Source organism: Panthera tigris, chromosome B1 (genome assembly GCF_018350195.1).
Source record: "Panthera tigris isolate Pti1 chromosome B1, P.tigris_Pti1_mat1.1, whole genome shotgun sequence".
Lineage (NCBI taxonomy): Eukaryota > Metazoa > Chordata > Mammalia > Carnivora > Felidae > Panthera > Panthera tigris.
This window is the reverse complement of record NC_056663.1, coordinates 147,562,070-147,585,936: the sequence shown is the minus strand read 5'-3', so window position 1 is coordinate 147,585,936 and position 23,867 is coordinate 147,562,070. Positions and strand designations below refer to the sequence as shown.

At 37.5% G+C, this 23,867-nt stretch overlaps 1 protein-coding gene across 1 annotated transcript; it reads left to right on the top strand.

Moving 5' to 3' along the window:
• The first annotated feature begins 7,144 nt into the window (after window positions 1-7,144).
• On the top strand, window positions 7,145-21,847 carry AMTN (amelotin). Its single transcript, XM_007086918.3, has 8 exons — window positions 7,145-7,198; window positions 10,299-10,382; window positions 11,505-11,570; window positions 12,494-12,583; window positions 16,961-16,996; window positions 18,115-18,141; window positions 20,843-21,107; window positions 21,810-21,847. The coding sequence occupies exons 1-8, from the start codon at window positions 7,145-7,147 to the stop codon at window positions 21,818-21,820; spliced, it is 633 nt and encodes a 210-aa protein (XP_007086980.2). The 3' UTR covers window positions 21,821-21,847.
• Window positions 21,848-23,867: the final 2,020 nt, after the last annotated feature.

The window sequence follows — 23,867 nt, the reverse complement described above, 5'->3', positions numbered from 1 at the left end:
GAAAGGTAGAACCAAAGAGCATAATCTGATTCACCTGCAGTCAGTCCAACTTCATCTCAATGCAAGTCTGATCAAATTCATTTTTCCCAAATAGCTGATGAGAAGAAAATAGCTCCATCCTAAACTCATTCAGAAATAGTTGGTCAGCCAAGACTTGGCTCTACACAAATTTGGATACAGAGAACCACCCCAGCCAAAAGTCATCCCCAAATGGCTATTCATTCAAGACCTAGTTCTACACAAACTTATCTGAAATCAACTTCCCAGAAAAGAGTTTCCTGTCCAAAGCTCATCCAAAGGCAGCTCCTTACCCCAGACCCGACTCAACAAAAATTCATAAAAGAAAGGCTGACCTACAAAGAATTCTCTTGTCCAAGGAAGTTATTCAGCAAGGAGCCACTTCAAACAAACTTATTTGAAACAAGTTAATATACAAAGAGTTATACCATCAAAAACTCATCCAGAAACAGCTGCCTCTTAGGGGCACCTGTGTGGCTCAGTCAGTTAAGTGTCCAACTTCAGCTCAGGTCATGATCTCACAGCTTGTAAATTTGAGCCCTGCATCAGGTTCTGTGCTGACAGCTCAGAGCCTGGAACCTGCTTCAGATTCTGTGTGTCTCCCTCTCTCTCTCTCTGCCCCTGCCCACTCCTCTCTCTCAAAAATAAATAAACATTAAACATTTTTTTTAATTGAAAAAAACAGATTCTAACAAAATTCATCTAAAACTAACTTATCAGAAGACCATTTCCTTATTCATAGCTGATCCAAAAACAGCTGTTGAGTTAAGACCTGGATGTACACAAATCCACTGAAAAATAATTAATAAGCAAAGAGCCAACCCATCTAAAATGCATCCAAAAGCAGTTGCTTCATCAGGTGTAGCCTTTCCATATTGTCATCCAAAAACAGCTATTAAGCAGAGAATTGTGTTGTCCAAAGTTTTTCTTATACCAGCTATTTAGTCAGTTGCTTGTTCTGCAAAAACTCTTACAAAGCCTTGTGGTCAATCAAAATCTCATCTATCAAAATGTTTTCGAAAATTTATTATTTGCACCAAAAAAACCCCTCATAAATCTTAATCTTATCGAAGGCCATCTTAAGAAATATCTGATCTCACCAAACTCTGTCCAAATCCACAAATCAACAAGAGACTTGGACAAACTCAACCTTATCAAAACGAAATTTTCCCTTCTGTGATCCTCTATCCAACCCCACATCCAGATCTAATATTTTCATTTTCAAGCTCTCACCCTCAAACAAAAACCACTATTATAACTTTCATTGCCCCTGCTATCACTACTTCTGGAGCAACTTCCACTATCACCACCACATGTGCAACTCAGCTCAAACTATAATTTCCACACTAACATCTGCTATAACCATAAAGCAAACCACCCCAACCTACAATAGCCCAGAAGTTGAAACCTACAACAATTACTTGGAAACAAAAGCATCTCCCTATGATGGCACCCCATCTTATACGGACTCTGAATCTAACTTTGGAGTCTCCATTTGGCACCATAGAATCATATACTAACTTTCCATCTGACTTTGAAACTATGTATTTTCCTGATTACTTCCACAAAACTGAAAGTAACTACCCCACTGGCAGTATTGTACAGACTCTGAAACTATATAAATTCTCAACACCATCCCAGAACCTTATCTAAGCCATTTTGCCATAATCCAAACGCTGAAATTATTAATTCATCCATTACACTAGTACTGCATCTCTTATCCCTCCCCTCAGCATTCTCATTTGTTGCCATTTGCAGAACATTCTTTTCCATTTTAGAAAATCATCTACAATCATCCTAACTTTTTTTTTAATTCGCAAGTGTGTACTTTTAATGTTGAGTTAAATTTTTCAGGGTGCCTGGGTGGCTCAGTTGGTTAAACGTCCAACTTTGGCTCAGGTCATGATCTTGCAGATCACAAGTTCGAGCCCCACATTGGGCTCTGTGCTGACAGCTCAGAGCCTGGAGCCTGTTTTGGATTCAGTGTCTCCCTCTCTCCCTCTCTGCCCCTCCCCCACGTGCACTCTGTGTGTGTCTCTCTCTCAAAAATAAACATTAAAAAAAAAGAAAGAAATTTTTCTACATAAACAGAGTACAATGTTAACACAATCTATTGAGTTCAACCTTATAGTATATAGACATTTATATAACATATCCAACATTTCTAATGACATTATATACTATATTACCTCTGACAAGGGACAATCCACTCTGCCAAGAAGTCTGGACATATTTTCTGATGCCTAATCCAAACAGAACTTCAAAAGATTTGTAAAAACTTATATCATTATATTCTATTTAGTAGAATTTTAGGTATATTTAATCTAGTGCTGTTCTGACATTCAACAAAATACTCCATAAAAAAAGTGGTTCTGCTGCAAATTTCCAAGTATATGTCCTACGTTCCACTGGGATAGTACAAACTGGTCAAGAGTTTCGAAGAGTTTTGTAAATTTACAAAGTCAAGCAAGTGTTAATTCAATTCAAGTCATATTAATTATTCTACCACATGTAAGATACTTTGGTGCATGCTACAGTAAGCAAGACACAGGATCTTCCTTGAAATCAAAACATAAGCATAAACAGCAATAGCATCAGCCAACGTAGAATAAAATAAATAAGAAAGCTACAAATTCCCAAAAGTTGTTAGGAAAGGAAAAGGCTGACTCCAAATTAGGGGGAAAAAAGAAAAACTTAATGGAGATTGTAGCATAAAGAAGGATCTTTAAGGATGAAGAGAACATTGAGAGCAGAGATGAAAAGTGAGACCCCAGGCAGAGGGAATACCAAGAACAAAGGTAGAGAAATAAGACGAAAATGTTCTAAGGCTGTCTTCTGACCTCTACTACACACTTCCATTTTACCTGCATGTTAGACCATGAGCAAATACTTGCAGTATTTCCCACAAGAATTCAAGCAGAGATTCTGTCTTACTTACTCTTGTGTCCTAACATCAAGTACAATGCCTGGTCCAGCTCAATTTAGGGTTTTTTTGTTGTTGTTTTTTTTTTAATTTAGGTTTATGTTTAATAGGTGTCATTGGAATTACCTTGCATCATGGAATAGTAACTGCAGTTTCCAGTTATTCATTTTTTTGATTTATTCAGCCAAGCTATTGATATAGTCAATAGCCATCATGTGTCTCAAATTCTTTCAACACTGTGGTTGAATTATCAAGTGGTGAGAGGAGAGAGAGAAGGTTTCCAATTTGCCTTATCCTTTCATTGACAAACAGGGTCTTCTTAGACCAGGATTCACAAAGAGAACCTTGGGTATGGGTAATTCCAGATCTCCCCACATCCACTGGATTACTTGACTTGAGAAAGCCCAGAAAGCTCAAGGATCACATAATTATTAGAGGTGTCCACAAAGATTCCTCTACACAAGACCCTCTTAACCTGGGCTATCAGGAGACCCACAAAACCTCTAAAGCTTTCTGATACACATAGTATTCATGAGCAAATGTGCCCTTTTTCTTAGAAGATGGTGTATAGATTCTATCAGATTCTCAAAGAGGTGCATAACTCAAAGACACAAAAGTAAAACCAATTAGAAAGATCAAGAAATGTCTAGACCTACACGTCTAAAAGGTGTCATCTTTAGTTTAATGATTCTGATAACCTAAGTCATTTCAGAAAAATAAATTACCTCACTGTTTTTGCTGATGTCTCTCAGTTTTATAATGATTTAGGAATTTATTTCCTTTTATAGTACATATTTCTTGCCACTTAAATCCATAATTATATTATTGTAAGTTACCTGCTTTCAGACTTAAAATTTCTTGTCTAAGAAAATTACTCAGCCTTCTGAGTTTCCCTTGTTTATTTTGGTCAAATCTCACTGACTGCTCAGTTTTCGAGCTAAGGCGTGTCTCATTCCCACTTGGGGTTGGAGGCATGTCTGCAGGAGACATTGGATGCACTGTCAGTCCCCTGAATCACCCAATGTCCAGACAGTCACAGTGATTCAGTTCCAACAAGCTGTTTGCTAGCACTATACTCTAGGCCAGGGATAAAGCACTAGCCTCCTCACTTAAGCCCAGAAAACAACAGGGCCATAGAATTCAACTCTGCCTTCACCAAAAAGAATAATAATAATAATAATAATAATAAGGAAGTCTCACTTCCTACACATTCATTGAAAATAGTGCCCAGGAAGGGGTGCCTGGGTGGCTCAGTCAGTTAAGTGTCTGGCTTCAACTAAGGTCATGATCTCACAGTTGGTGGGTTTGAGCCCCATGTCAGGCTCTATGCTGACAGCTGGAAGCCTGGAGCCTGCTTCATTCAGATTCTGTGTCTCCTTCTCTCTGCCCCTCCCCTGCTCACATTCTCTCTCTCTCTCTCTCTCTCTCTCTCTCTCTCTCTCTCTCTCTCTCTCTCTCTCTCAAAAATAAATAAACATTTTAAAAAATGAAAAAAGAAAAGAAAATAGTGCCCAGGGAAAGTAGCTTCCCTAATGTTGTGGGCTCCCTCCCATAGAATAAGGGTGCTTGAATATTTAATGTTTCCCCCCACCAAAATGTAAGCTACATGAGGGCAGGGATTTTTGTCCCTTGCATTCACTTTTATTTCTGAAATGATGCTAGCAAAACACAGAGAAAATACAGGCTGAATTATGAGTTGGGAGAATGAGTTGACTGGACAACGGAATGAGTTGACTGTATCTATGAAAGCCTGTGAGAACATAAAGTTGCCTCCCTTTCACATCTGTCAGCACTTATATTCCATTGCTCCTCTCAATCTCACCCCCTTTCCAGACTATTCTCTGTCTCACCAATTATATTTATTCTTCAAATCCATTTAAAACCCCATCTCTTCCCTGAAGTTTTCTTTCACCTCAACTTTGCTTCAAAGCCCTATAGCATATACATCTACCATTTATTCATTGACATGTGGTGACCATCTGGTGCTTTGCAATGTCATTAACATAGAAGACACTAAACAAATGTAAGATAAGATCCTAAGACTCTCCATCCAATTCAAGAGAAACATATAATTGGGAAATAATGAAGGAGCCCAATAAGATAATGTCTAACCAAGGGCCAAAATGAGTAATAGAAGCAAACAAAATGCTAGGAAGATTACAATTAGGCGTCTATCCAACCTTGTCTTCCACTGCTACCCTCACTCCATTTTGTTCCAGTGCTAGGAAACAATAACATCATTCCTCCATATCTGGACACTTGGTCTGCCTTAGCTGTTCTGCTTGCGTTCTTAATGAATTTTTTTTTTTATCCTTCAAAACCCAGCTGAGAGTCACCTCCTTATTAAGCTTGTTCTTCTTTTCTGTCCCCAACAAAATTAACATTTCTGTCCTTCATACATGTGATTGTTCTTATTATTGCACTTACCATACATACAACTGCTAACTTTTGTGCTTCCCTCCCAGACAGTATTCCTATCCCTATCTGACAATAATAAAAATTAGTTGTGTAATGAATTGAATAGCTACAGAAAATCTCTTTGGAATGCCTCAGACAATTTTCCATTAACAGACACTTGGACCCTAAAACAAACCAAATCTAAGATGGCCTCCCATGTGAAATCTTGGCAAACACAGATTCATCACTGATTTGCACCTGGCGCCTGAGTGGCTCAGTCAGTTAAGCATCCAACTTTGACTCAGGACATGATCTCACTGCTCGAGAGTTTGAGCCCCACATCAGGCTCTGTGCTGACAGCTCAGAGACTGGACCCTGCTTTGGAATCTGTGTCTCCCACTCTCTGTCCCTCCCCCGTTCACACTCAGTCTCTCTGTCTCTCAAAAATGAATAAGCTTAAAAAAACTTTAAAGAAAAGGCAGTTGTTGAATAGACCCAACCAATTTCCATAAAAATATTGTTAAAGAGGTGGCACATCTCAAAAAACTCCCAGTGTAGCCTGAGACCCTGAAAACCTATGATGAGCACTTATTTATTTCTTTTTTTGTTAAACAAACCTCAGTGGACACCTGTGTTTTTGCTTAAGTTTCAGTGTCTTTCTCCTCATTTAAAATAAATCAGGCAATTGAACATTTCTGGATGACAATTTGGCCATATCTATTAACATTTAAAACATAGATATCTTTTAATTCAGCACTTCTGAGATTAAAACCTACAGAAATACTCCCACATGTGTGAAACAAGTTTTTTTTTTTAATTTTTTTTTTAACGTTTATTTATTTTTGAGACAGAGAGAGGCAGAGCATGAACAGGGGAGGGGCAGAGAGAGAGGGAGACACAGAATCTGAAACAGGCTCCAGGCTCTGAGCTATCAGCACAGAGCCCGATGTGGGGCTTGAACTCACGGACTGTGAGATCATGACCTGAGCCGAAGTCGGACGCTTAACCGACCGAGCCACCCAGGCGCCCCAAGACAAGTTTTATAAAGATATTCATTGTACCACTTTTATAATTACAAAATGCAATGGAAGTAGATTAAATGTCCATCAAAAAGAAATGTTACATAATATAACATAACCATTAAATAAATGAAATAAATCTAAACGTACTGACACCTGAAGTCATCCATTATTTAAATAATAAAGTTACAAAGCAATGTATAATAGGCCTCACTTTCTAACTGTATACAAAGCTGTACATTCTGATGTTTGATTTATATGTTCATATAACATTACAAACATGACAAAACATACATCTGGAAAGTCATTTGGGAGGGAGATGAAAGTGAAAGAGGATTGTAATTTTTTTTATTGTCTGCACTTTTTTTTAATTGCACAAGGTATGTCTTCCTGAAATACCCTCTATTCAAATGGTAGACATTGGGTAATATGATGTCTGCAGCTAATAACTCACTTAATGAAGTGTTGGGAAATGAGAGAAACCAAATGATTTCACGGACAGCTAAGTCCTGATTGGTGTCTCAGTTGCCAGCCTCCTGGAATGAGTTTAAATTCCTTCTACAACTTACAACTCATCCAAGGGTAAAATTATTCAACACAGAAACTGGAGAAATCAACTGGACTTTGGATATTGTTTCACCTGTACATTTTCCTGAGTGGAGAGAAAGGTAACATCAACTGATGATATTTCAAATAGAACTTTTTTTTTTAAATCTTCTCTGAAAAGGGGGAAAAAATAGAGTGAAAGAGTGACATCATTTTGTTATTATATGCAGCATTTTGAAACATGAAGACTATGATTCTACTGCTTTATCTTCTAGGATCAACTCAGTCATTACCAGTAAGTGCAATATGTTTATTTTATTACCAACCAGCCTCAGCAGCACCCTCTGCTTGTAGACCTTTCTTCCTGCATTCCATCAAAACTGCTCTGTCCTGTAACCCATTCCCTTCGTTTTCTGTTTTTATTTTCCAAAGTGAAAAATGATAAACTAATACGGTTTAGTGCATATTTCAAATTCTTAGATTTTAAAAATGCATCCACTCTAACATAGAACTTTAATTATCTTGGCAGAACAATAGGGTAGAAACCAGGGGGAGAGGGGAGGAATGCTTAAATTATACCTACTCAAAGTAGATAATTATTTTACTTTCCAAAAATAATTTAAGACTTTCTTGGCGATCGATTATTTTCTCATGACTAAAGAGGTAGACTGTACTTTCTGACTTTCTTGATTGGAAGCATGAAGCATGTAGACTATATAAACTCTGAAAAGGCTACCAAATTATGCAAGTATATAAACTCTAAAAAGGTTATCAAATTGCACAACAGCAAGGGAATATTACAAAGTGGCTAACATTTTTTACTTAGAACATTTCACCGAAAAATACGTTCACATTTAACAACTTTTTGAAAGGAAGGAGCACCAGTGTTCTAACACATACTTCAATTGTCCTCCAATATTTTATAGACGTACATGTAGGTGGTTTGGATCTCTCGATGGACTTCCCTTTGACCATTTGAGCTGCTTGAGCATGTACACTGAGAAAAAATTAGAAGGAATTTTCTGTGAAATAGAAGAATCGAAAAAACCCATTTATAGGTGAACTCACTGGACATGTCTATAATCATCTATGCTATCAACAAATACTTAGTGAAAACTCTCTATGTACCCAATCCTGTGCTAGCTGTTGAAGACACAATAATGGAGGGCAGAGGGGAAGACATGACCCTTCATGGTGTTCACAAGGATTGTAGATATTAAATATTTTTTAAAGAAATGTTAAATTATAAATTATAACTATGATTACTTCTATGAAGAAGATGAACAGGGTGAATTTATGGATAGAGGATAGAACCAATCTCCTTATTTCACTCCATATATACCTACATCCCTCTTTAAAGAAGCTGTCCACAAAAAAAATAATTTGAATCAAGGTAAATTAGTAATTCTTTTACAAAACATGGATTTTTCACTTTAAACAAATTTACCAAAAAGTTTTTCTAGATAGGGTGTCTATGGAGTATTTAAATTACCATACTACTTGTAAAAACTCAAGATAAATAAAACTTTCCAGGAGCACAGCTATCATGCAAGGTTGACTCAGGAGTGGCATGCAGGTTAATGCAGATTGCTAACAGCCAATGACATGAGAGCAGGAGCAGTGTGAGTGGTACAGGGGATGTGGGGTGTGACACTGACATGTCTATAAGGTATAGTAGTGATATTTACCAAATGAAAAATCATGACACATAGACAAAGTATTTTTTATTATTTGTAGATGAATTTATTAAATTATCATAAAGCCATAAAAATGAATCAATTTTTAAATGTGGACATTTCAAACAGCCTAGGGATTGTTTTTAGTAGATCCAAAGCTTGGGAATAGGGTACACATTGGTGATGGGACAAGTTGCATATTTAGGAGAAAGGCCAGGGTAAGTGACCCTGACCAATAAAACAGTGCACTCAAGCACTGACTTGAAGTAGGTGAGGGAGTGAGCCAATGTCTAGGGTAAGAACATTGCAGAGAGAAGGAACAGGTAGAGGTGAGGTTTTAGGACAAGAATGAGCCTTATCTGTCCCAAAGACAGCAAACATCTGTCCCAAAGACAGCAGCAGAGTGAGCAAAAGGAAATGGGGTGGGATGGAAAGTTCAGAGAGACACTGGAGGCCCAGGGCATGAGGACTTTCAGATCATTGTAGGGTCTCTGATTTTTACTCTGAGTGAAAATAGAAGTCAATGCAGAGTTTGAGCAGAGAAGTGAAAGAACCAGACTATCGTTTGCAAAGAACCACTCTGGCTGCCATGCTGACAATAGATTGTAGGGGATGAAAAACACACTTACATAATCTTACAGCTTAAGGGGACCTCTAAGGACAATCTTACTTCTTACAACTGAAGGGGTAAGTCCAGAGTGAAACCAGTCAGTAGAAGCTTCAGGATATATCCAAGTTACCCAATGGCTGATGCAGCGCTGGAGGGCCATACCACGCTGCCCTCTGGGATGCAGCGGGGAGCACAGGCAAACTGGAGTCAACCTGGCCAGGGAGCTTCTACCTGAATGCAGAGAAGCTAATGAAAAAGGATTTATTTCTTCAAGGACTAAGAGAACTTGCAGGGATCCTGGTGGATGGCTCTGCCGTTCACCGTATCACCTTGGGCAGGTAACTTTGCTTCTGTGGACCTCAGTTTCCTCGTCTATAGAACAAAACCATACAACCAGATGATGTGGGTGTCAAGGACATTTCACCCCTACACGTTGGCTATTTTTTATGGTTTATTTATTTTTGAGAGAAAGAGAGAACAGAACAGTGGCAGAGAGAGGGAGACAGAGAGAATTCCAAGCAGGTTCGCCACTATCAGCATGAAGCCTGATGAGGAGCTCAAACCCCTGAACCGTGAGATCATGACCTGAGCCAAAACCAAGAGCCGGAAGCCCAACCTACTGAGCCATCCAGGTGCTGCAAAATGGTTATTCTTAATACACTAGGAGGCCAAGAAGGAGATTGAATCTCCATTACATGAAATGATTTGTCAGGCACAAGACAGAAGCAGGAAGCTTCATGAAAACGGAGTAGAAGTTATGGCAGCTTACCTTCAGACATTGGGAAAAAGCAAATGTTACAGAGTTAAGGTGCAGACTATGTTTTTCATGTCCTGAAAAAAGGAGGAAGGCAGTTACAGAAAAGGAAGCCTAGGAACTACCATAAGAACTTATGTGCCCGACCCCACAGTAGACCCTTCCCCACCACACCTCTCAGGTCTCACATTTTTCGACTCTACAATTCCATCCCCTGTCACACACCAAACTTTCCAGGGAACTAAAACTTCTCCAGAGACATCTGTGCATTTGGGACAACTTGTAACATCCTGGAAATAAATGGATACAAAATCTCAGACACATTCCTGCCTCATCTAATATTTGTTAATTGCAGACACAGCTCAACCCTGCTTTGGGACTTCCAACAAAACTGGCTCTAGATCAGGCAACTCTTCTAAACCAACATCAGCTAAATCAGGTAAGAGTCCTACAATGCAGAACATTTGCAGCCAACAAAGGAAACATGTTAAGACTGGGGAATTTAAAATCAAGATTTACATAGTCTTATGCCCGAACAAGAGAGAAAGGCTTCCTTTTGGGAAGAAAAAACAAAAAGGACTAAACTTTTTGAAATTTTTGAGCAAGAAAAGCAAAATATCTTCATTCTTTTTCTTTTGTCTTATTGTTTAGCAACCAATAGTAAACTCTGTAAAAGCAATAGCTACACCTATTGACAAAGCGTGGTCATCAATGTCCTTGAAATACTGTGACATAGTTGTATGTGATATCTGCCAGAGCTAGCAGGGATTAAGAGGTAATCTATAAAAATAACTGCATATTTCCTTATAGTTTTCTTAAGTTCCATTGCTACTGATAAGCTTATATCACTGTAAAATCTGTTTCTTTAAAACATATTTAAATATTTTTGAAAACTGCATCGTCTCTTGGCTTCCACCTTCTCAATCCAACCCTGGTTCTGCTCTAAAGGATCCCTCCTTACCTACCTCTAAATGTTGTGAAATAGTACTATAACAACAAAGTGCAAAGTTCTCTTTTTAGTCTGTGGACATTAGAGAACACTCAAGTCAGGAGCCCATCTCACTCCCTAAGGAACCTGAAGCTTATACAATTTGGGGATGCTGTTTAAGCAAAAGAAGACAAAATTAGCTATGTGAAATTAAGTACTAAAGTGTTTAATTTAGTATGAGATAAGAAATGAGAGTAAGTTACATATTTTTTAGTATTTATTTATTTTGAGAAAGAGAGTACGAGAGCAAAAAGAGGCAGAGAGAGAGAGAATGCCAAGCAGGCTCTACACTGACAGCACAAAGCCTGAGATAGGGCTTTATCCAGAGAATCAAGAGTTGGGTGCTTAACCATCTGTGCCACCCAGGTGCACTGACACACTTTTAAACTCAACACATTGCTAGGGCACCTCTGAGGGCCATGGAAGGAGTCAAGCTTCACCTCCATTTACCTTCATCCTAAATCTACCTAAATCCACCTGTAATGGGAGTATAGGTACTTGAGAATATCCAGCACGGACAGCATGGTGGCAACAGACAAGCTCTGGTCTCACATCAGTTTCCATGCCCTGCAGGTCTTCCCCTCTTTAAGTCTAATACCACTGACACAGATGATCACACTGGGCGCAGATCTGCAGCTGGTAAGACTCTTTTATATCACTTTAATATCCGTTGTTAAATGCAATACATAATGTTTAATGTCCATGTGTGTGTTCCCACAAATACACGCACACACACATTCATCGTAGATAAGTTGAAAGAGAACAAAAAAAAGTAGGAGCATTGGATACTCTTCAGTACATCATTCAAAGTTTTACTTAGCAAGAGGGTTTCTAAAAGAATTAATCAAATTTTCGTGTCTTTGCTGCTTTTGTTCTTTTTAGCTCTCCTTCAAGCTCCTCTACACATTCCTCCAACATATTTTCCTCACTGCACCCTACAGTGTTCACACACCCACACAAACGCTATGACCACTAGACAAGAGAAAACTAGAGACAAGAGAAAACTAGAAGGGGTAGAAAGATCCTCACTCTTCTCATGGATTACCTGTATGGTTTACTCTGGGAGAGGAAACATAATAAATTCCTTTTTTGATTGTTAAGATCAGAAACATAGTATTAAACCACATTCAGACTACATATTTCACTGTGACCTTCACAATTTTTATGGGGATACCTATAAAGGAATTAATGTCTTTATAAGAAAGCTATCAAAAAATCCCAGGAACCATTGTTATGGCCAAAAGGGAAAGTGAGGATAAAATCACGTAAGTAATCCTCAAGAAAATGGGTTAAATGCCAAAGGAAAACTTAATATGGGAAAAGTTAGTCCTGGACCTTATGGCTGTACTAGTACACTAAGTAAGTCTTTGAACTTCATCTCTATACCTAATTCCTAAGGCAATAGTATATTGCATACTAGTTTTCAGGTCTGCATACTAAACACATATATTTGCATAGCAAACCTGTCCTTTAAACATATTTTAACTTTGGTAAATACATTTTGGTTTCTTGAATGGCCAACCTGAAACAACACAATAACAATCTTTTTCATTGCCCTACAGCTAAATCCTCCTGCAGGGCTGGCGCCTGGTACCCAGACCCTCCCACTGACCCTGGGGGGATTGAATACACAACAGCCACTGCAAGCCCAAGTAAGTTCAAAACAGGAGTTCAGTTCAACAAGGGGGAGCATTTTCTATCAGGTGGAACCCTAAAGGGGAGGAAAGAATTTTTTTTAAGGTTCTCGAAAATTTCACCCAGAAATTTACAGAGGAATGTCCAATTGAACATAGAACATCTTTGGCAATTTGGTTCTTGATGAAAACACACAAGGAAAGCCAAGCACGCAACCCCATACCCTCTCTAGAATACATTTGTAGCGGGTAACAGGGAAATGTGAAGAGCTGTAGAAGACTGAAAAGTCAAGAATATAAGGGGAGAAACTGAGAGGTAGCAGGATTCTTTTCTTGCTTGCTGTTTTCCATAGAGGACTTCCTGGGTGACCACAATCATCCCAAAGAGAAATCAAGAGATGGATAAAGTTTATTCCCAGCAAATCCAGTCTCCTGTTTATGCCCTTTTTTTCATGCCTCCTCTCAAGTGCTCAATGACTCTCTAGTTCCTTTTCCCCTCCCATCATTACTTGCTTTCAGGAAAAACCCTGAAAAACCCTCCCCCACTAAGATATAAATGACATACATGGGGCATCACTCCTGTCAAAAGTGTTGCATTTTACCTACAGACAAAGTCCAAGTTTTACCTTCTTAAAACTTCTCTAAATAAGCTTGGTGACTCTGGAGAAAAACACAATGATCCCTCTACAGCTAGACTAAGTTGTTCATAGATAAACACATGAACTCAGCCCTTATCATTCCCACATAATGGTCTCATTTTTGTAGAAGATTTTTACGTATTACATATATAGTTGATGTAAGTTATATAGAATTATGAAAATATAGAAAGCAAAAAGAAAAAGAACATTCACTCATAATCCTATCAGCCAGAACTAAACACTGTCAGCATTCTATGGTATGACCTTCCAGTCCTTTTTCTACACATGTAAGTAGATTTTTTTAAGAAAATATGAGTATTGTACATTTTTCAAAGAAAATGCATATATATATATATACACACATATATATACATATATATACATATATACGCATATATACATATATATATACGTATATATATGCATATATACATATATATATACGTATATATATGCATATATACATATATATATACGTATATATATGCATATATGATAGAATTCTTTTTTTTAAGTTTATTCATCCATTCTGAGAGGGGGTGGCGGAGAGGGACAGAGAGAATCTTAAGCAGGCTCCATGCCCAGTGCAGAGCCCAACAGGGGGCTCGATCCCACAAACCCATGAGATCATGGAGCCAAAATCAAGTCAGACACTTAACCAATTAGCCACCTAGGCCCCCTTCACTTAATATATTTTTAATAGTCTTTGTATTTTGAAATATTCACTAATAAAATGGTTTTTAATGATTGCATAGCATTCCATCATATTGTAAAAATTGTGGAGTTTTTTTCACCCAAATGTGTGCTTCTATAAACAATATTACAGTGAATATCCTTTAACTAAGTCTTTGATCATGTCAATGATTATTTTCTTATGACCAGTTCTTAGGAACAGAATTTTGGGATCGAAAGACATACAAATATGTAAGACTTTTAATACACATTCCCAAATTATGAAACATGAATACAACAATGGACCAATATATTCTAAAATCTTCCTATCACACACCTCCAGGTCTTAATAAGAGCGAGCTTAAATTAATGAGTAATTATAATCAAAGCTGAGTTTAACTGACAAAATAATTTTAAGCTGCTCAACTTAAGTTTTATGTCATATGCAACTAAGTACTTTCTCTGTACTTTCATTTACCCAAAATAACACAGGAAACTCTATACTGCTTCATTTATTCATATTTGTGAAATTCTGTGACATAACTAATTTTTACATTTCTTTTTTAATATTGAGATGTATCTTGTCTATCAGTCAGTGCTTATTTCTTACATACATATTAGAGAAAGACTAAAAAGACTAGAGACAGGCAAATAAAATGAGAATCTCCTTAACACATGCCCCTGATATAATCAATATGCTAACTCCCCAGCTTCAGTTTCAATTGTCACCCTGCTTCAACCTTGAAGTCAAATTTAGTACATCTTCAAATTCACCAACAAACATCCACTGGAGTCAAAAGCATTAGTAGGCACCACAGAAGTTACTAAAGATTCAGTAGACTGGGTTTGACACTGCATGCTCCCAACATGCAATAATATAAATCAATCCCCATTCTCAGTAGGGATTCTTCAGTGTCTCCAGGATATGCCACCACCAAGGGTCCCCATACCTGACTTCCTGTGCTGCTCCAGCTCCTTGGAGCCTGCCTCTCCCTATGCAGAGTAGCTTATATCCTCTGCCAGAAACCTGGGCACATGTCCACAGCTCTCATTTATCAACCCAAAGCCAACATGGTTAAGAATGCCAGGGGTGCCTGGGTGGCTTAGTCAGTTAAACATCTGACTCTTGATTTCGGCTCAGGTCATAATCTCAGGGTTCATGGGTTCTAACCTGATATCAGGCTTCATGCTGGCAGCACAGAACTTACTTGCGATTCTCTCTTTCCCTCCCCTGCTTGCATGCACACTCTTTCTTTCAAAATAAATAAGTAAACGTTAAAAAAAAAAAAAAAAAAGAGTGAACTCCTGAACCATAAAACTTTGGTCAAATCCCAGCTCCCTAGTCACTACATGTATGGTCAAGTTACTTCACCACTCTGTGGCTCACTTTCCTCATGATTTAAAATAGGAATTAAAGTTGAACCTACCCCTAGGGCTATTATAAGAATTAAATGAGCAAATAAACATAAAACACTTAGAACAGTGCCTACCACACAGTAAACACTCAGAAGTGTTAGCTATTTTTATTTCAAACAATTTCTCTACCAAAAAACTTATAAAAATGTTTTCTCCTTATTGTTACACTGGTTAATAACTAAGTTATTTTTTATTAAACTTTTTATTTACACATCTGTGGTTTCCTGTTTGTATCTTTTCGTTCCTTCAAATTGGCCTTTAAAGAAGAAATTGTAATTATGCTTTTTTTCCAAATCCTGAGCACCCCTTCCCCTCAACCCACTTTCCCATTGCCATTCTGAAGATTACTCGGTTGTTTTGTCAGTAATCAAGAATCTGATTGACAGTACAACTTTTTCTTAAATGTATATACTTAAATGCATGTACCTTTTGGCATTATGGGTATTACTGTGCAAACTGTCTTGGGAAATAACAAAGTTAAGAGTCCATTTCATAAGACTTTTGCATCTTTGGTGTGGTTAGTATTAAAATCCCCATTTTGATAACTTTCATGACACTATGTGAATTTCTATAGAGATTAAAATAAACTTTAAAAGCCTAGTTCTCTTGGACAAACTCTAGGTTAACTCTTAGAGTACTAGAGAATGCCAACCCCCTCACCAAAATCTTTTCAACTAAAACTTCATAATGATGTGATTTGAAGTGGGTGTCTGAGAGTGAATGGCCAAAAAAGAATTCTTGAGACATTTTTGGTGCAAAAAAGTGGTTATATTTAAAGCACCACACCGGGACACAGGACTGAGGGCAGAAAGGGCTGTCCTGGGGATTGTAAGAAGCTGTTGGTTTATATACTTTTAAGTTGGGAGGGGCAGAGAAAAAGAAAAGTTCGCAAGAGGTTTTCATATGTTAAAGAAGACTTATAGGATCCTGGAGGCCTAGCTATTGTCAAGCTAAGGTCGCTTTTTCCTCTAGCAAAGCATTAACATTAAGATTGGGAGTTCCTATAGGAATGTCATACTCTGCCAGCCTCAAGTATTTGTCAGTGGGCTGCAGGTTACGTGGAAATTTAATTTTATCTACATTTCTTTTGCCTTTGTTCTCCATATCAATAACATTCGTGTGATTATCAGTGACCAGTAAAGTATTTCTCACTCAGTTCTAAGAACTGCCGGTATCAAGATTATAGAACAACATCATCCATCATTTTCTACCAGTGCTCTATTTTAACAGCAAAATATCCAGGTAACCATTATGAGACTAAATATATTTGCTTCAATAAATCTTTGTATTTTAGAAATCTGTTTTTTAGTGTCTCTTCTGAGGTGCCATATAAAAGAAATACATGCATTTTATCCTCATGATTACTTGTAATAACTTTCAGTTTGGAGATAGCTTGAGACCAAAATTAGTTTTTCTCGTCCAATTTAGTAACTTCTACCTCCTTAATGTGCTGCCTTGGACTAGTTTCCAAATCCCTCTGGGTTGAATCTGCTTTTTACACATCAGATGAGTTCCAGTTCCCATCCAACTCGATGGGCCTCTATGATTGTAGCTGATACATTGGTAACAAATATTTGTTCAAGGCATATTGTATACTCTTAAGAAAGTCCCTATATTTATATCATCCACTTTGAACATTTTTTTTATTGAATTTTTCACTCTTTTTCAGATGTTGCCAGTTATTGTAGCACACCTTGGAGCCCAGGTAAGATTGTTTTGCAATGTGATTTTTACTTTAAATCAGTTTAGTGTGAAATATGTCATCCTGCCTCAATTCACCAGATAGTTGCCAAGTTTCCTGTTTACTTTGCACTGTATGAACACTGATAGTAATGAGCTAACACTTATTGAGCATTTACTACACACCAGGCACTGTTCTAGGCATCTGGTTATTTGTTATATACTATCTCAGTATTCAAAACAACCTTTTAACAACAATATTTTTTTTTTGAGAGAGAGAGAGATAGGCAGAGCAGGAGCAGGGGAGGGGCAGGGAGAGAGAGGGAGACACAACCCAAAGCAGGCTCCAGGCTCTGAGCTGTCAGCACAGAACCCAATGCAGGGCTTGAACCTGTGAACCATGAGATCATGACATGAGATGATAGATGCTTAACCAAGCCCCTGGTTCATATCAATTCTTAATTCCACATCTAGGAACACATTCAAATGAAATAATCTGAAATACGGCAAAAGTTTATTTACAAACATATCCATCAAAATAATAATATTTGTAGTGGAGAAAAACATTGGATGCAATTTAAATTTAAACAAAAAGGAAATGTTTGAGTAAATGGTACAACATAGAGCAAATACTTTGTGACCATCCAAAAAGGATATTTATTTATTTGATTTTGTCACTAGTAAGGTTAAATGATTATTGATGTAGTATTAAAAGAAAAAGTAAGACCCAAATTATATAAATGACATAACTTCTATTATGGAAAAAAGACATGTGTGAAAAACATCTGGAAGAAAATCCATCCAACTCTGTACAATGGCATTATACTTTTTTTCTCTGTTGCTTTCTACATTTTCCAAGTTTCCTCCAATGTTCATGTATTACTTAATAATAGAAACATTTATAATTTTTTAAATGCAGAAGACTTCACATCATTCAGATAATAAGTGTTAGCAGTCCAATATCATGTGCCAGCTTGAATTATATGACACAAGTCACAGAGGCAGTTAAAATATTGTTGAAATTTTTTAAATATCTCTTTACAAATTTTATAAGTATCTTAAGTTTTTAAGTTATGTTATACATATCTTGCTTCAAATATATTAAAATATGTCTAATAACTTGTGTTATTATTGTCCTTTTAGGGTACCATCCTAAGCTCAGAAGAATTGGTAAAATATATACATATATACATATATATATATATATACACACACACACACACACATATATAATTATATAAAATGTATATAAAAAAAAAATATATATATATATAAAATTACTAGCATTTCAAATTCTTTTCCCTGCTATCACAATCCTTCTTTCTGTCCCCACACAATCTCTTTTGACCACACCTGCTAACCCTCGTGCATGCTTCTATAAACCGAACATTTTTATAGGTCCTTGCATTAAGTTATCCTTTGTCTAGCTGAAGATTTCACTATCCTTCTCCAGATACTTTTCCATTCATTTGACTTAGCTTTTGTTTTCTCTATATTGATATCAAATTCAATTCTATCCAGAAATCCAATGCATATTTTTAAAATGCATAGATTAAAATCTAGGATTCTAAATTATCAAAAGTCATACAATGTATAATAATGTACATATTGATATTTATTGAAAGAAAGATTCATTTTCTTGGCTTAAATTTTTAATTTTATGAAAATATGGTTTTTTTCTAGCATCTTATAGTGATGGATGAACTCTTCCCTATCCACAGAAATAACCAGAGGGCTGAACCTAAATGAAACTCACCTTGCCATTATTAGACACTTCTATACATTTCCCCTTAAGTCATGTCAGAAAAAAAATGACTTGAATTAATGCGGTATCTAAACATGACACTGAAGTTAAGAGTTGAGGCAGTATCTTGGAAGACAGGTTTCTTTGAAATCTTTCTATTATGAAAAAGGTAGAGATTTGCTAGATTGTTCACAAATAAAATCAAGTAATGGGGCTTTTCTGCAACAATGGAACATCCACATCTACCAGTCATTAAGCCAATTCTGTGTAACAGGTACCTTGGTAGATCTTTTACATACATTGCCTTTAATTCACACCAAGTGACAAAGTACAGATTTTTAAGTAAACTATGCCCAAAGTGGGACTTGAACTCACAACCCCAAGATCAAGAGTTGCATGCTCTACGGACTGAGCCAGCCAGTCCACAAGAACACAAAGAACAGAGTTGTAACCCAACTTTATAGGTAACAAGACTGAGGCTCAAAGAACCCAAGCACCTTAGGTCCCAAGGTCAAGAAACAGTATATTCAGATCAAAAGCCATTTTTCGATCCATTATACCAGTGGTTTTCAAACTTTTTTTCAGTAAAACTCATGGTAACAGCTATATTTTTCATGCAGCTAACACAACACACATACACACATGCACACACACAGACACACTTCATGAAATAGTATTTACCCTTACTGTAGAGAATGCACTTGGTAATTTATAGTCTATTCTTTTTATCTTATTTTTTAATGATGGGCATTACTGCCTTCTTTATTTCAAATCTATGGAGGCCATGACCCCCAGCTTGAAAACATCTGTGTTCTATTCCTGTCTCTCATCTGCCATAAGTCTAATTCTGGTTTCAGTACCTGGTAAATCTAAGACAGTGTTTTCAAAAACTTCAGTGTTGGCTCGCAAATCAAACAACTCAGGGTGTTGATAAAAAAAAAAAAAATGCAGATTTCTGGATTCTTCCCTAAAATAGCTCAATCAGAATCTCTCTAACAATAAAGCCTAGGAATTACCTTTTAAATAAACTTCTCAGGCCATTCTTTTTTTTTTTTTTTAATGTTTGTTTATTTTTGAGAAGGAGAGAGACATAGTGTGAGTGGGGGAGGGGCAGAGATAGAGGGAGACAGAGAATCCAAAGCAGGCTCCAGGCTCTGAGCTGTCAGCCCATAGCCTGACGCAGGGCTCAAACTCATGAATTGTGAGATCATGACCTGAGCCGAAGTCAAATGCTTAACTGACTGAGCCACCCAGGCACCCCCTCAGGCCATTCTTATACAAACTTACAATTAAGAACTATGCTCAAAGAAAATGACCTGTATCTTAATTATGAGCCCTCAACCCTTCTTACTCAATGTCAACATTATCAGAGCTAAGGGGTTTCAGAGAACAAGTCCCGCCTGAATTCTCTCCAAATCCAGTTTATACTAAATTATTTTTTCTTAGGAGGAAATTCTTACAGTAATTTTTTCCAGGGGAAAAAAAATAAATGCAGGCAGCAACATTTATTTCCAGTGTGCAAATCATTGACAGACCTATCCATAGGAATTCTGTTGAGTAGCCTCAAGGAATAAAGAAGTGGTTGAAATGACAAGAGAAATATTTCTAACTGAATATTCCAATGCCTTTGAAAAATAAATCAAAAGAAACCTGAAGAGATGCCAACCGTGAGATGAGGATTGATTGACTACTTGGATTAATTTTTCCATTAATGTTTAGTATCTTAAATTACTTTAAAAACTTTTGGGCAAAAGAGAGACTATAATTTAGGTTAATAGCAGAGAGAAAGCCCAGCATAATAGTATGGATTTTCTGCCTTAGTTCTATCTCCACGTACACCTGAGATGAACAAATTTTTCATTATTCCTTTTCCCATGACTGGCTTGATTCTAACGTGTCCTTTCTGATACAACATGGAATTGTAGTCACAAAACCAGCATCAGCCTTGCTCAAAAGAAGGAGGCATTTCCTCTAAGGAATGCCCAATCTTGATTATCTTGTCTGACTCTACCCTTCTGGTCCTGCGTTTCCTACCTCAACTTGCTACCCTCAAAGGAGAAAAGACTGGTTGACCAGCATTAAAATGTGTCTTTTGACTTTGTTTGCATTTTCCCTTCCTCATTCCAGCCAATGGCCCCACAAATCTTCACAGGCCTCATTTTCCAGCCCCTGTTCCCAGGATCCATCCTGCCCAACAGTCAAGCTAATCCAGATGCCCAGAATGGAATCCTTCCTGCAGGGCAAGCAGGAATGAATCCTGCCATCCAGGGAACCTCAGAAGGCTTCTCTCCAACTCCTAGTGACACAGATGATGACTTTGAAGTGACGGCCCCTGCAGGCATCCGAAGGGGCATGCACACTACCCAGGAAACCACCACAGGGCTGCCAAATGGTAAATACTCTGAGCCAGGAAAATGCCTTGTGAAAGTCATCTGCAGGGTGGGAGCAGAGTTGTCTTGCCTCGACAAATACAGATCCTAATAAAACCAGGGATCCCCTATACCTAACACTCACAGTTGGTTCCAGTACTGTGAGGGAGTATTTTTATTGGGCCACCAATTCTATTGTATCAACCCAGAAAGGAGACATTTAGTTGCTGGCATAACATACTTTCTATCTTAGGTCTGATCTGGGAGTATTTGGAAACAGACTGTCCTTTCCCTTTCTCACCTCCCTCTGACTCCCAAACACACGCAGGCCCGCAGCAGTCACAGTTAATCAATCATGATACTTTTGTCCACTCACCCATCATGGATGAGACACAGAACCTTCTTAACCTAGTGTTGGAAGCAGTAATACTTCCTGTCTATAGTAATAGTCATAGTAATAGATAGGATTTAGCACAGTAGGTGAACATATGTGCCATTATCTTGAGATGGGACTTAAGAAATGTTGCAAAACTAAGCTCTTTAAGTACCAACAAGCAGAAATAATCATTTAACATGTACAGATCTCTGGAACCAAATGTCCTTGGAAAGAGCAAAAGAATGATTTGAGATGGATACTCCTAGAAAAGAAATTTTGACCTCAAGTAAAAATGTTTCAATCCAATATGCTTTTACCTACATTTAAAAAGTGTTTTGTTTTCTTCCAGGAAATCAGTAAGCTGTTTCAATTTTTTTTCAACTAAGCCTCCTCAAATGCAAATCTTTTTCACTGATCATATCATGGAATAGATGGAGACACACTAGAGAGTATCAGAAGAAACTCTTAGTTTACCTAACTTTCTTGAAGTTTCAGAAAATATATTCTTCCTGGAGAATAATGACTTCTGAAAACAAATGGATAAATTTGTCTTTGAAATGTAACGTTATGCCACCTTGGACTTGGAAAGTATACGTATTAAATGTATTTTGAAACTGAATTTTTTTCTTCTTTGGGGAGAGAAGAAAGTGGGACCCTTTCAGAAACTGCATTACATCAGGACTTAGATGATGTTCCAGATGGAGGGCTTTCTTTGGAGTAGGAGGCACTGCAGTCACGAAGTGGATATTGAGCAATGTAAAGATAATTTCTGATTTCCTCACAACCAACTTATTACCCACTCTCTCCCATAAGAGCCACAGCTTTAATTTTCTACAAGCACTCCCAAAATATGAAGTGGAAACAAAGAATTGTAAATCACACTGCCTGTCCTCAAGTTGCTTAAATACAGAGTTGGGGATTTTGGCATTTAGTGCTTTATTTTGGTATATCTAAAAGTGAGAAATGACATGAAGTAATCACTAAAAGTGATTCTCTTGCTCCACACATCTAAAAGGTAGAATTTAGTCTGAATGAGTTTATAACTCAGACCACCACAGTTCATTCAGAGTGGGAAGGAATGGAAAGGATTCACAGAAACCACAATAGAGCCCCACAAAGGGAAAACATGGATAGGTTTCATAGCATCTCTCACTATGTTTGACTCAGCCCCATCAGTATGGAACAAATCCAAATATATATGCCATGATAAGCTTTTCAGGTGGTTAAAGATTTACTAATGGCTGACCATTTATTAGCCACAATGTTTCAGATTTGCAGAGTACGAATAATATACTTACAAACTGTCAAAGTTTTCATGGCCAAATTGAGTAAATCAAGACTGAATTTTCCAAAACTATTTTTCCATTAGTGCCATGTGATACTAATTAAAAGAACTATCAAATGGTTTCCTGGATGACCCATTATCAAAAAAAAAAAAAAAAAGAACACATTCTCTCTTAGCCTCATTTTTCTCATCTGTAAAATGGGAGCAAAAAACCCTGCTATAAATGTCCCACAAGGTTTACACAAGTAGATAGTGCATAAAAGTGCTCTGCGAACTCCACACCACTATAAACTTTTAGTAGCCTTGTAACCAATTGAAATTATCTGTCCTTTGAGATCCACCCTTTGCCCCTATCCTTCCTCTCTGTGCTTTAATTATCAGTTTAGTTGTATGATTACCAGTTAGACAATCTAGACCGGGTGTCTTCCTGGAGCATGCTACTCCTGCAGGAACATGAAGACTTTCCAAGGGCTACAAACAGATGGTTTTGAGGGTGACATCTTCATTCTTAACCCCCACATGTGTGTTTTGCAAAGACTGACCTTGATCGAGAACATGTCTCCTCTTCCTTCTCTCCTTCTCTGCTTACATAGTCTCTTTCCCAACATTACCCAAAAAAGGACTGTCTCACCTACCACCAATCTCATTGTGGGAAATTGCTCTGTCATAGAACACCTCCAAGATACATAACAAAGAATTTCAAATATTGGTGCTGATGTTGAGAATGAAAATAACCTTTTGCAACTCAGTAGTTTCTTGTTCTTAGCTTTCAACAAAATTAAATGAGGACCTAATGGAATTATCATGTAATTGATCCTTGAAAACTTTTTTTTTTAAGTTTATTTATTTTGAGAGAGAGAGACAGAGACAGAGAGTGCACAAGCAGGGGAGAGGCAGAGAGAGAGGGAGAGAGAAAGAATCCCAAGCAGGCTCCACCCTGTCCCCACAGAGCCCAACGTGGGGCTCAAACTCACAAACTGAGTTTGTGACCTGAGCCGAAATTAAGAATCAGATGCTTAACCAACTGAGCCACCCAGGCATCCCAGAGCCAGAATTTCTAGAGGATGGATTCCTGAAAGTGAATTACTGGATAAAAGGATATGCTTTTTAATGTTTAAAATT